This window comes from Misgurnus anguillicaudatus, chromosome 21 (assembly GCF_027580225.2).
Source record: "Misgurnus anguillicaudatus chromosome 21, ASM2758022v2, whole genome shotgun sequence".
Classification (NCBI taxonomy): Eukaryota; Metazoa; Chordata; class Actinopteri; order Cypriniformes; family Cobitidae; genus Misgurnus; species Misgurnus anguillicaudatus.
Genome location: NC_073357.2, coordinates 6,030,276 through 6,045,089, shown reverse-complemented (window position 1 = coordinate 6,045,089; position 14,814 = coordinate 6,030,276). Strand labels below are relative to the sequence as shown.

The following is a 14,814-nucleotide window of genomic DNA, read 5'->3' as shown; positions in this document are numbered from 1 at the left end:
ACAAAAAAATAACGTGACTATATAACGAAATTTCGTGAGACTGGGCTGAGTGAACAAGAGTTTGTGATCTAGTAAGAAGAAAAGACACTGCTGTGCTCAGTGGGACGTATTGCGTAAGCACGCCGTGTGTCGCGTCACACATATCCAATAAATTCTATTAAATTTTAAAAAAGTCCTGGAATGGTTTCCTCTCGACTGAACAAAGAAAGACATGAACATTTTGAATGACATGGGGGTGAGTAAATTATCAGGATTTTTTTAATGAAAGTGGAGTAATCCTTTAAGTACAAAGGACACCTTAAAATTAAGTGCAACTATATAAACATATACAATGTTACTATTGTGTATGTTATACGTGTTAATAACCCCCCTTAACCCTAAAACTCCCCAGAATAGCACATAAGTAGGTATGTTTCTAAATGTTATATTTTATGTAAGTACATTGTATAAATAGAAATTGTGACTGACCAAACCTAATATGGGAACTTTTTTAATGACAGTACAGTGAAAGTGCTGTAATAATGTGTGTAATAACTAACAATAGTTTCCATGTCAACTTTAAGTCCTAATAGTTTCCCTTTTTGTGTTTTAAGGAAGCCATCGTCGAGGAGCAGGAGAAGAAGAAAGACACAAGCCTGCAAGTATTCCTCTTTATTTGTGTCACCATTAACACCTCGGCATAACCCTAAAGTGCTGACTGAGGCCTTTCTCAGCGCCCTCACACTTTCTCAGAAGTGCACGTTTAACAGAGGCTGTTTCTGGCTTTGGAGAGCAGGAATGATTGTATCAGTAAGTGAATTACAGCTCTCTCTGTCTGGGGATGTCACACCGCCTGTAACGTTTCTATTGGCCGCTGTGATTTATACACCTCCTCCCCGTCCAATGCAATCGCAGCAGAAGCCAAGCGAACGAAACATTCTCCCGTAATTTATGCAAGCGTCCTTCTGCAGTCAGATGACTGCACTGAAATCATCCTTAAGACAAGATTAATAATATGTTGTGTGGAAAAAGGCCCTACATCACATACTGTATGCGCACAGAGTTTAAAATTCTAGATAAATACAGCTAAACTATCTTTTACTTGGTATGTTTTATGTTTAACTTTAAAGAGACATTCCACTTTTTTTGAAAATATGCTCATGTTCCAGCTCCCCTAGAGTTAAGCATTTTTACCATTTTGGAATCCATTCAGGCGATCTCCGGGTCTGGCGCTACAAGTTTTAGCATAGCTTAGCACAATCCATTGAATCTGATTAGACCATTAGCATTGCGCTTAAAAATAAGCAAAGAGTTTTGATATTTTTCCTATTTAAAACTTGACTCTTCTGTAGTTACATCGTGTACTAAGACCGACGGAAAATTTAAAGTTGTGATTTTCTACGCAGATATGGCTAAGAACTATACTTTCAAATTAATTTAATAATCAGTGACTTTGCTGCTGTAACATGGCTGTAGCGATATTACTGCCCGAAAATAGTTCCATGCTATTGAAAGTAACCAAGGGGACTATTTTCGGTCACTGTGTAATATCATTGCGCCTGCTGCAGCCATGTTACATCAGCAAAGTCCTTGATTATTACGCCATTCTTAGTACTCGATGTAACTACAGAAGAGTCAAGTTTTAAATAGGGAACATATCAAAACTCTTTGGTTATTTTTCAGCACGATGCTAATGGTCTAATCAGATTCAATGGATTGTGCTAAGCTATGCTAAAAGTGCTAGCGCCAGACCCTGAATGGATTCGAAACGGTAAGAATCAAATGTTTAGCTCTAGGGGAGCTGGAGAATTAGTAATTTTCAAAAAAAGTGGAATGTCCCTTTAAATATTGCTCAATATTTTGAATAAATGTATTCGTGCTATTGACAAGATTTTCCGCTGTTTTTCGTGCCCCTGGAGCCCGAATGTCTTTTTCGTGGCACACAGCACAAATTTCTATAAACAGTTTAGTTTCTGTATCGTTTCATTTTATATTTTGTTTTCTCATTGTTTTGTACTATTTTTTTACCATTGCCGCTTGGGGTTAGCATCATTCTGCGACATCCTAACCCCAAACCCCAACTCTACCTCTAAGTCCAGGCGAGAATAGTTTTGAAAGACGAAAAAACATGTAGAAACCAATGCATAAAATTACATCTTAACGCAAACCACGAATCTAAGTGACAATTATTTAAAAATAGTTAAAACAATGATACAAAAAAAATTAAGCGATACAGAATTAGTTTTTATAGAAATTTGTGCTGGGTGCCACGACAATACATTCATGCTCTAGGCCCACGAAAAACAGCGGAAAATCATGTCAATACAAAAATAAATTAATCAAACATTTTGTGACTATAACACGACTTGCTGTGAGAGTAGTTTAGGACATGCTTTTTGCCGTTAAATAATGGCACAAATACCATTACATAACATTATAAAATCGTGTTGCGTGAATCATTTAAATAATCTCCTCCCATAAATTTTGCGTCTGAAAGGAAAACTATTAGAAAAGCATGTGCAATAAGACCAGTCGCAAAAATAGCTAGACCACAACTTTTCAGCGCTAATTATTCACTGCCCGTCTTTAATCTTGACAGTTGTTATTTAACGACAAAATTTGCGCTGGCATATAAAATACTATAAAAACTAAATTATGCTTATAAAGATTTTCTTACATGCCGACAGAGCCGTACTGATCAGTTTGAGGATTCTGGCAAACATTCTGGTCCTCCTCTCTCTGGCTGGCAGCATCTACATCATCTACTTTGTAGTAGATCGTTCTCAAAAACTGGAACAAGAGAAACCTGAACTGACACTGTGGGAGAAAAATGAGGTACAGATTGAGTTTTATGGTCAATATAGTTCTTCTTTGAATACTTTTGGAGTCATGATCTAGCAGTCACATATTGAATCTGTGAATGTGCCTCAAATCAACTGTCAATCAAAATAAGAGAAACAGAAAACGAAGTCATTTAAAATTTCTGCAATGTCCACTTACAGTATTATTTGAATGAATGTCTGTGGTGTGTGCACTGGATTTTTACTTCAGGTTAGTGTGGTGGTATCTCTCATCACAATGATCGCACCTTCAGCCTTCGAGCTGGTGGCACAGCTGGAGATGTATCACCCCAGAACAAGCCTTCGCTTCCAGCTCGCCAGGTCAAACTAGAACTATTATAACACTCATTTCTAAGGCTGTTTGTTTGTGTGTTTTTAGTGTTATTACAGAGATATATACTTCATCTGTTTTCTATAGAGTACTGGTGTTGTATCTTGGAAACCTGTACAGTTTGATTATTGCACTCCTGGACAAAGTCAACAGTATGAGCTCTGCTATACAGGTGACAATACTCTGCATATTTCATTTTTAACATTGCTTCATATTCCTTACTTAAAGGGAGGGGTCAACAGTATTTCATCCATTCTGACTTATTAACACAGATTAAGAGTTGTTTCCTCATGCTAAACATAGGAAGAGTGTCAAAAAACTTTCTTTTCCGTGGCATTCTCACGGATTGGTTACTCAACCTATTTTCAAACCATTGTCGCTTCGGTTTAGGGTTAGATTTGCCGAATGCACTTTGCCAGGGTTCGTACAAGTTTCGTACACAGGTACATCTTACATATCATGGGTAGACCTTTTGTTATGGGCACTTCCCTCGGAAAAGCACGCCCACACATCATTCAGCGGGAGAGCAAGAACCGAGATGGCTAGAAATCACAGGCAACACTTTACGCGACAGCTTTGTTTTATATCAAACTAAACAATGGCACGAAAGAAGAAGTGTGTTTTTGGAGATAAGGAGAAGTAAGCCAGCATTATAGAAACAATGGATATAGTTTGTTTATAGCAGCTGAGTTTGCGTGTGTGTTTGTTTAACGCTGTATTTCGTTGAAAAGTCCCAACCAGGTCACGAGTTGCATGCGGTAAGTAAGACTTCTGTGTCATGTGAAATAGATGCGTAAGTGCATATAATGCAAATGGCACGAACATGTAGTGCATCATAAGTTATCCGGTGTTGTATACAGTGTTTATACAACTTGGCTCGTGACTTGCTCCTCCCGCAGCCCTTGACTCCTTGACTTCTTCTGAATGTTTCAGTGCGTTTTTCAGCAAGAATTGCTAGAGCTGATCTGTCTTTTATAAATCTGATAAAACTAAAGAGTTTTTAGAGATATATATATATATATATATATATATATATACACCCAGTGGTCTCATTTATAAAACTTTGTGTACATTTCATTCTTAAGGGGACATGTCATGAAAATCTGACTTTTTCCATGTTAAAGTGCTAATTAGGTCCCCAGTGCTTATATTAACCAAGAAAATGTAAAAAAACAGCAATTTAGTTTTAGTGGAAAAGGTCACAAGCTCCCCTTATGATGTCAGAAGGGGGTTCTTATTATAATAATATCACTGCTTAATCTGCACTATCCAACCACAGCACTGTCATTTAGTGCAGAGAGAGAGAGAGAGAGAAAGAAAGAGAAAGATAAAGAGAGAGAGAATAATTGACAGCACAATTGAGTTGGCGATCAGTGTTTGCATTTCATCCGCTCATTTGCATTTAAAAGGACACACCCAAAAACTGCAATTTTTTCCTCACACCTACAAAGTGCCAGTTTTAACAAGCTATAATAAATTGCTTGTGGGGTATTTTGTGCAAAAACATACGTTGACTGGGGATACCAAAGACTTTATTTTCATTTAATTTAACTCATTCACCGCCAGCCTTTTTGAGAAAAGTTGCCCACCTGCATTTTTGTGATTTTAACAAAATTTTAACAAAATTCCTTGCAGGAAAAATCTTTTTCTATAAATATATAAACATACAAATTATATCAAATTAAAGAACACACCATCTGCTTTCAAACAAACAATAAACAAACAAACAAACAAACAAAATGGGGAAAAAACGTTTCATTATATATTTACTTTTTCTACTTAATTTAACCACTGAAATATGGATATTTCTTTTCAAAAATACAACATTTTGAGCAAAAAGCTTAAAAATTGCGTTTTTGTAAAGGAATTTATGTTAGAGATCAGACTCAGAATGACTATCAAACATAAAGGCAGTTAAAATAAAACATAAACTCTTTTTAACTTCCGTTTTTGATAAATTCGATTTGGGCCATCTGGTGGATAAAAGCGGTATTACACTTTCACTTTGAAATTCGTCCAAAAAGGCATATTTATTAGTTAAATATGAACTCATAAATGACGAGATAACTCGTCAATGGCGGGGAATGAGTTAATTTGGGAAATTTCCCCTTTAAATTGTGCATACGCATATAAGGCAGATTTTGCGTATGCACAAACGCTTTCAGATGCATCACAAACTGTGCAAAACTTCCTTTATAAATCCCAGTCGATCTCTTCTTAAGATTCCTGTGGCTCCAGGAAACCTGTCGGACTCAACATCCTACCTTGCGACCATTTCCCAACCCACCGAAGACAACCTGTCCACCATCGTCCCGGACATCACCGAGCGACAGAATAGCACGCTGACCATGACTTATTTGGATCTTAACAACAACATAACCACCATTAAAAGCACCATGTCCTACGGACAGGCAATGAGAATGCAGTCTCCGCTAAACCAGACGGTCGTCTACGAGTACACTACTAGATCACAACAAGACCCTTGCTGGGAAACGTATGTTGGTCAGGTAATATTTCCTGTCATGACATTGCTCTTATAATAATTATTATTATTCCGTAAATACAATGTCCTGACTAAGCAACTTTAACAAGGGATATCCAAAATGTTTTCAGATTTGGCAGGGTGATAAAAAGAGCCTATTAAAGAGTTATTTATTTCCTCTGATGAGAGGTTATAGAGAAAATAACCAAACAATTTAGGATAACAGGAGTGCTTAGCATCCTTTAACAATATCGCCTAATGAACTGTGTCTTATTCTTTCAGTATTGCTACCGTAGACTATATAGTTATTTATTAAAGGCTTATTGGAAATAATTGTTCATTTTTCAAAAAGAAAATAAGATGTCCAATGGTAATTGTTTTTCTTGTAGGGGACTGAAGTATGGATTAGATACATAGGTTGAAATACGCAGCCCAGCATTTATTTAATGAAACTGCTGTCAGGGTAGGCTGGGTCGTGCATCAGCCCTCTTGGTGTAAAGCCAAACAGCTGATTTAATGGGCCGTTTTAGGAGGCTTATGGTCTGCGGAGGAATAAAATTGAACTCTACGTGGGGGATTTTGTTTGTCTTTTTCACAGGAGATGTTGAAGCTCTCCATCATTGACATGATCTTCACGGTGGCAAGTATCCTGCTTATTGATTTCATCCGAGGGTTGGTGGTTCGATATTTGAGTGACTGCTGCTGTTGGGATTTGGAGAGCAAGTTTGTAAGTAGGATGCCAAATGTCACTTTTAGAGAAATGTTAAGCAGATTTATGCAACCCAGGCTCACTCACTATACGTACTTCTGCCTAAATATCTCATAACCTAAAATACATTGCTGCAGGTATCTTTCCAGTAGAGGCGTTTTAAAACAGGATTTACATAGAAGTTACAAAGCAAACACATACATAAATTGAAACCTGCTCGACTTTGTTAAGTAAATTTGGGGCGTTTGGTCCTTTATAGCGCAGCATGCTTAACGGATAATTCCGGTATTTAACACTTTGAGTCTCATTTCTGGTTTGTTTTGGATGAACTACAGTGATGGACACTGTATGTTTTTCCCATATTTTTAGGGCTGGACCAGAATATTCGAATATTCGTTCTGTGGGTTGACATTCGATTTTCAGTTTTGAGATTCGAATATATATAAATATTTTACAGCGTTAATGCAGAGCTTTTGCCAAGCAGGAAGTGCGCTTCACACTCCCGCTCTATAGGTGGCGCAGAGAGACCAACATCCATAGCCAACAGCCACCAAAATGCACACCAGTGGAAGAGATCACCTCAAACGTAAAGCGCGCTTCCTGCTTTGGCATTCACGCTAATAGTGTTATAAATAACGTTCAGTTTCTTGCAAAAACGGATTGATTTGCTTCACAAGACGTCAATATGTAACACGGAGTTATGGGGGATTACTGTTGTATTGGATATATATGCTTTAGCTCTTAAAGTGTGCGGATCTGTTGACTTGCATGACGGAGCACCGGGGTTTCTGCAAAATATCTTCTTTATTGTTCTGCTGATGAAAAAAACATATTGGATGGTGTAAGTGTTATAAATAAACTTGATTTTGAAAGTATGCTACCGTTTTATTAGTGTGTTGGACTACGTTCATTCATGCTTCAGACTCAAATATAGAGCGAAAGTATATACGCGGTTGTGAGGTATCTGAAAAAATAGTTCCACTATAGCAAATAACACGGATTGAAATCATACATTGCGCCAATATATTTGTTTTTAATCATCAACGAACACCACGAACCACTCGGTGAGTAGTACAGTTTTGAAAATGAACGTTAAGTGTTGTTTTAATGACATGTTTGTGCATGGCCATTGACTTCCATTCTGAAGCAGTCAAGAGACGCTTCTAAATGAGTCGAAAAGTCAAGACACGACCCATTGTCAAAATTTCTGTGTCCATCACTGTAGTTCATCCAAATCAAACCAGAAATGAGACTCAAAGTGTCAAATACCGGAATTATCCTTTAAGAAACTTACGCAAACACATCCGACTAAAACATACAGATGTATTTTTGATTGGGGCTGTCAAAAGATTAATCGCGATTGATCGCATACAAAATAAAAGTTTGTTGTTGCATAATATATGAGTGTGAACTGTGTGTAATTATTTTGTATATATAAATACACCCACATGGATGAATGTATTTAAGAAACATTTACATAAATGTATTTATTTATTTTGATTTTGATATATTTTAAATTTAAATTATATATATTTTTATGTAATAAAAAATACATAAACAACATTTTCTTAAATTTATAGATGTATGTGTGTGTTTATATATACATAATAATTACACACAATGCAAACACAAATATTATACAAACTAGTGCCGGCCAGTGACTTCTTTTTTCGCTCAATGCGACGTTTGTCACAATATGTGTGGTTCGTAATTTCAAAATACAGTATGTGTTCGGCGCGTCATGTAAACCTATGTGCATCACATGTCTTGTCAAAATAAGTGCCTGCTGCAGACGCGTCTAAAGGGTTTATGATAAAAGAGACGCTCGCGTTTGCCAGACACTCGCATAATCTCATGCGTAATTAAAGGCGGAGTCCACGAAGTCTGAAAGCCAATGTTGATATTTGAAATCACCTAAACAAACACGCCCCTACCCCAATAGAATCTGGACCTTCTGTTGATAGACCCGCCCCACACATACGCAACCCGGCAAGGATGTCGGTTAGTAGACACGCTCCTTACTGCTGTTTGGTTATAAGTGTGTTTTGGTAGTTGGCCCGTCTCCTTTTCCAAAGCGTTTTTCAAACATCGTGGACTCCGCCTTTAAGGGAGTGTCTTGCGTGTATTTTGTGAACGTGAGCGTCTCTTTTTTCATAAACGATTTTGACGCATGTGCAGCAGGTACTTATGTTGACCAAACACGTGATGCACATGGTTCACATGACACAACAAACACATATTTTGAAAACACGGGCAACACACATGACACTCCGAACACTTATTTTGAATTTGCGCCCCTTGGAAGAGCAGTCACGAGCCACCACTGATACAAACACAAACACTTTTCTTTCGTATGCTATTAATGGCGATTAATCTTTTGACAGCCCTAATTTTGGTCATCGCTGTCCCTTCGGTTAGTCGCCACTATGCTTCCAGTATACAACAAGTTTTTGACATACCTTGGCCGAAGATGTCAATCCTGACAGTAAAGACATCAGACGTTTATCCATTATCCAGAAAACATGAACCGAAAAATATACTTAAATAATGTTTAGTATTGTCTGCTTAAAACAAGCGCCTTCAGTGCCTCTAGTGGACACCAATGGAACACCATTGCTTATACTTTTAAGCATATAACATACCCATGTTTTCCTCCAAAAAAAAAAAAAAAACAGGATCGATAAACAACCCCTAATCCCAACGTCACAGGGCGAAAGCAAATTGTACAAATTTAGACTTCATACAAAAATTATACTTTCATTAATTATAACAGGATAGGTGCGCTAATATTTTTTTACCTGGCGGACAATAAATGGGTGAACAACTGACAGAGGGACCCATTTTTGTAGATCTGAATTTTATTTAAGGGGACATACCATGAAAATCTGACTTTTTCCATGTTTAAGTGCTCTAATTTGGTCCCCAGCGCTTCTATCAACCTGGAAAATGTGAAAAAGAACAACCAACTTAGTTTTGGTAAACCATTCTCTGCAAGCATGTGGAAAAATAACTCATTGAAATTTGGCTCCCTTTGTGATGTCAGAAGGGGATAATACCGCCCCTAATCTACACTACCCAACCTCAGCACTACCATTTAGTGCAGAGATCAGCTCATTTGCATTTAAAAGGACACCCTTACAAAGGGACAATTTTATGCTATTTTGAGCTAAAACTTTACATACGTACTCTGGGGATATCAAAGATTTATATGATCTTAAAACAGTCTTGTGAAATAACCCCTTTAAGACTGAAGGAAAGGCTCTTTTGATTTGGGCCAGTTTGCAACCATTTTCGCCCATGATAGCAACCAGATTGCATCCCACCGGGAGCTTTTCCATTGTATAGTATGGCTTGGTACAGTACCAAATGGCTAGGCTCAGCTCGCTTTGCTTTGGCTCGGTTTGCTTTTCCATTGGAGTTTAGCTTCAGAGTGGGTGGGTCTATAGATTTATTGTTACAACTGCATCGCCTCTACTGCCGCGACATCACCGTAAACGCGCTACAAACAAACGCTTAACACGGGAGCAACGCAGCATGCCGATGAAATGCTGTTTTTGATTCTTGGCATGTGGATGTTTTTCACTGCTAAATGAGAGTTTGGGAACTTTTACAACCAAGCACTTTTACTAAAAAAAAGTGTTGGGTACTACGTACTGCACCCAGTGGAAAAGCTCACAAAAGTAAGCTGAACCGACCCAAACCAAACCGTGGGGTACTATGAAAAGCGCCATTAGTTTGCTCAATGGCGCACAGGGGTAAGCTAATCTTGCATTAAGCAATGACGCTGGTAGGGACAAGGTGGTACTAAAATAGTATCGGGTACTAGGTATTGTACACAGTGGAAAACCCTCCAAAAGTGATCTGTACTAAACCGTACCGGGCCGTACTATCCAATGGAAAAACTCCATTGTGGTTCCTTAGCAACCACACAAGAGCAACCTAGCATCACACTACTGTACTTACTCTACATACTCAATCTGTTAAGTTTCAATGTGGGTCCATTTACCTCCCTAAATATGTCAAAAATAAATTGATGGTTAAAACTGTTATATGTTCTCTATTCCAGCCTGAATATGGTGAATTTAAAATAGCTGAAAATGTTCTTCACCTGATATACAACCAAGGAATGATATGGTAAGAGAGAATCCATCTCTTTATCAATACACTGTACATAATACAATTATCATTATAAGAACACTTGATAATGATTTATTCTTATATTACTGTGTCTGCTCTTTAACTCTGGTACACAATCCTAATGTGAAATATTAATCCTTTCGCTCTGTATTATTATATATTGCCTTACCTATCTATTTCACCCATGAACTGTCCTGTTAACCGGTGCTTTTTACACAGGTACTCACAGCTCCATTGCCCTCCAGTTTTGTGATCCCACAATAATGGCTTGCTGTAAGAAATAAATCTTGTGTCTCTTTTCTTTGCCTGTAGGATGGGAGCGTTCTTTTCACCCTGTCTGCCCGCCTTTAACGTCCTGAAGCTCATTGGTTTAATGTATCTTCGCAGCTGGGCTGTGCTGACCTGTAATGTTCCTCATCAGCAGGTCTTCAGGGCCTCCAGGTCAGTGAGGCAGATTGAGGTCATTGGAGGTTATTCACTTACCACTGATCTGAGACCACGTTTGGATTTCGCTGTGAGAACGTGACCTCCGGCTATAACAATTTGGTCCTCAAAACCAGTCGGCATATCATTTATTAGTAAAATAGTTGAGCCATCAATACAAAATATTGGTACTTTTTCCCAGTGGGATACGAGAAGAGACGATACCGTTTATACCTATATGGTCTGATTTGATCGTCTTTCTTTGCAACAAAAACTCGGCCAAAAATGTACCCTGAGATCACATGAAGGCACTGTAAGTATTTTAACCAATTCGCATGTTGCGCAATTGTTAATTTTCAAACAGGGATGAAAACCCTGTCTTTAAATTTGTGTAAATGAACTACAGAGGTATAATGAACTGAAGAGAGAGAGAGAGAGAGAGAGAGAGAGAGAGGTCAGGATACGCTCTCTTTCAATTTCTCGCTTCATCTTGTCGCTCATTTTGTCGGTCTCTTCAGATAAAGAATATAATAAAGATGGATGACGCATCTCCATAGACTTCCATTGTAAAAAAAAGCAAAACTATTGCAGAAATGGGCGCTGACATCTTGGGTAGATGACATCATTTATAGCCATATTGTGCAAAGTAGTGATCATGAGGTGGAGCCGCAGAATCAAGGTCCTGCCCATTTTCCTGCTTTACTCGATCACAAATGCAAAAACAAGTCGCAACGCCCTGCTTTAATAGTATATAACTAACTAAAAAAGCAACAGAAACCATAATTGGGATAGAATGATTTAAAGTGTAATTTGATTTGTAAGATTTGTCTCACGCCCCATTTGTTTACATGGGAAGGGCAGAGTTTATGACCTATATTGCAGCCAGCCACCAGGGGGCGATCAAAATGTTTTGGCTTAAATTTTCAGGGCATGTGTGGTGCTTAATGAGACATTCCACTTTTAAAAAATATGTTCATTTTCCAGCTTTCCTAGAGTTAAACATTTGATATTTAGCGTTTTGGAATCCATTCAACCGATCTCTGAGTATGGCGGTACCACATTTAGCTTAGCATAGCTTAGCGCAATCCATTGAATCTGATTAGACCATTAGCATTGCGCTCAAAAATAACCAAAGAGTTTCGATATTTTTCCTATTTAAACTTGACTCTACTAAGTACTAAGACAGATGGAAAATTAAAAGTTGCGATTTTTTTTTTTAGGCCGATATGGCTGGGAACTATATTCTCAATCTGGCGTAATAATAAGGGACTTTGCTGTAGTACTATGGCTGCAGGAGGTGCAATGATATTATGCAGTGCTTGAAAATAGTCCCCTTGATAACTTTCCAAAGCAGGGGACTATTTTCTGGCACTGTGTAATATCATTGCGCCTCTTGCAACCATGTTACAGCAGCAAAGTCCTTTGATTATTATGCCAGAATGAGAGTATAGTCCTTAGCCATATCTGCCTAGAAAATCACAACTTTTAATTTTCCATCAGTCTTATTACACAATGTAACTACAGAAGGTGAATTTTTCCTTAAATAGGAAAAATATCTAAACTCTTTGGTTATTTTTGAGCGCAATGCTAAATGGTCCAATCAGATTCAATGGACCGCGCCAAGCCATGCCAAAAGTGGCACCGCCAGACTCGGAGATGGGCTGAATGGATTCCAAAATGGTAAAAATTCTTGAACCTGACCTCTCCAACTCACACGTACTCAAATAATTGATTTCCGGGACATTTTACATCATTTGCAGCATCAGGAAGCTGCTATCAATATGCAGGAGACCCCTGGAACATCCAGGAGAAGGTGGGATGTCGGCATTTCTCAATTTTTTTTATAAAAACACCATTTACGTAAGTGGAAAAATGGATGAAACATTTTCATAATTATTGTTAGCATCCAGTACTCATAGACATACAGACATTCACGGGCACTAACTGGCATTGATACTTTTTCTCATTAGTTTAACGCGTGTCGTTAGCCTGGCTAACACCAGACCAGTATCATGGAGAATGGGACGTGGTCTAGGAATCACATGCTCATTTTCTCGCATTTGAGGCGTGGTTTACGAATGCCCAGAGCCGTTTATTGGGCGCTACGAATGTCTATCAAATGCGTCTGTACAACAAAAAAACAAGGCGGACTTAGAAAATGGAGACAGGACTGCTTTTAGTTACGATTTGGCAAGTTATAAATTTACTAGCAGTGCAGCTTGTAATTGCCAAACCGAATGCTGTGCACAGAAGAAGGAATGCAGACTTTTTGATGCCGGCACTAGCAGCAAGGGCACTGTGACGACGTCAAACCCTGTATATGGGAAAGACAACAACAGTTGAAACAGCTAGACGATCAGTCACGTGGGTTTAATGTTTACTACGTCAGAATTGATTCGACAAATGCGTTTCCATCTTCCATTATTCGCATTTACTCTTTTTTTCGCATATGTCAAAAACAAATGTCAAGCGATCGTAAAAACTTTTTTAAAAGATTTTTATGCGAAATTTGGCGTTTCCATCACTCATGTTCCTATGCAATACTTGAAAATACGAATTGAAACCCAGGTAGTAACAATAGAGTCTCTCTAGAGAAGATAATTTTTTGACACAAAGCAAAATAAATTACCTTAGTTCAAATCATAGATAAATCGTATCAACCATTACCCTGCGTTTACACCAGTCGCGTTTGAGGTGTCAAAATCGTGTCTACTGCACCTAGTTTGCTGCTTGAACAGATCTCACTTCATTCGCGCATGATATTCTAGTCATCAAGACATTCACACGGAAATTCGCGTCATGGGAGGTGCTTCTGCGACTCCGCTCGCAGTCTGTAATCACGTCACTACTAAAGCAAGCTCCTGATTGGTTAACGCAGCGTGTTTTTCCGGCAACGTTCAAATTTTTTAACTTGCGCATTTGCCCCGGAAACACTCAATTAGCATCATTCGCGCCACGCTAAACGCCTCATTCGCGTCGCGAGACCTCCAGACGCGCGTCAACGTATCTTCACATTGACTTAACATTGAAATCGCTCGCACTTGACGCCTCTACCACGGCTGGTGTAAACGCAGCATTACACTGAGCTAACGTTACTGTGTAAAATGAATGTATTCAATGTTAGCTACAGATCCTTAAATTCATTGCATGTTTTGAAACGTGTAGATGTGTACATTGGTAGTGAGGTGTAATATTGCGCAGCCATACTTTCTGATATTTTTTTCAAAACCAACTTCTTTAAAGATGTCTGCACACAAAAACCGTTGAATCTGTATGTTAAAATTGCCTGACAGGGAAGAAAGGAAGCACTGACAGTAATAGATGTAATATTTACATGCAAATATTATTCCCTAAAAATCAACGACACTAACTTATACTGACTTGTTGCTGCCATAATTACAACATTACAGCCTGTTTTGATTAATGCAACATAAACAAAACTGTAATTTCTACCTCTCCAACCCATTTCCACACAAATTTTTTTTGCTGAAGAAAGACATTTGCGAAGATCTAAATTGGGGGAGAGTAAATTCCTGTGACAAGGGTTGCTATGTGAAACTCAATTGAATTTTAAATGAGCCGTGAGAATAATTTAAAGTCAGTGAAGGTTCGATGTGCGAATCAAGGACTCTCCGCTTCATTGAATTCGAATCTCTCTCATTTTCCACCGTGGTGAATACAGAGATAACAATGGATGCTTCAAAGTGACAAGCGACTGCGCCGGTCAGTCTCTCTTTCAGGGTTTTATCAGTCTCCCGCAGGTGTGAGGGAAAAGATTACTATGTAGTGCGAACATAATTCACACTCATTGACACTGCAGGCTTTTATAGGATAAAAAGAAATCACTTCACTGCTGGAAGTGGATAATAACTCATCATCAGATATTATACAACAGTTATGTCAATGTGCTTTT

General features: G+C 38.3%; 1 protein-coding gene across 1 annotated transcript in view; it reads left to right on the top strand.

Annotated features, from left to right (window-relative positions):
- Positions 1-14,814, top strand: part of LOC129424417 (transmembrane channel-like protein 3) — a 48,247-nt gene that overhangs the window by 24,807 nt on the left and 8,626 nt on the right. Inside the window, 8 exon segments of the mRNA XM_055181109.2 lie at positions 594-637; positions 2,667-2,814; positions 3,031-3,140; positions 3,238-3,322; positions 5,373-5,657; positions 6,231-6,359; positions 10,408-10,475; positions 10,791-10,919. Coding sequence (XP_055037084.2) covers positions 594-637; positions 2,667-2,814; positions 3,031-3,140; positions 3,238-3,322; positions 5,373-5,657; positions 6,231-6,359; positions 10,408-10,475; positions 10,791-10,919 — 998 coding nt within the window.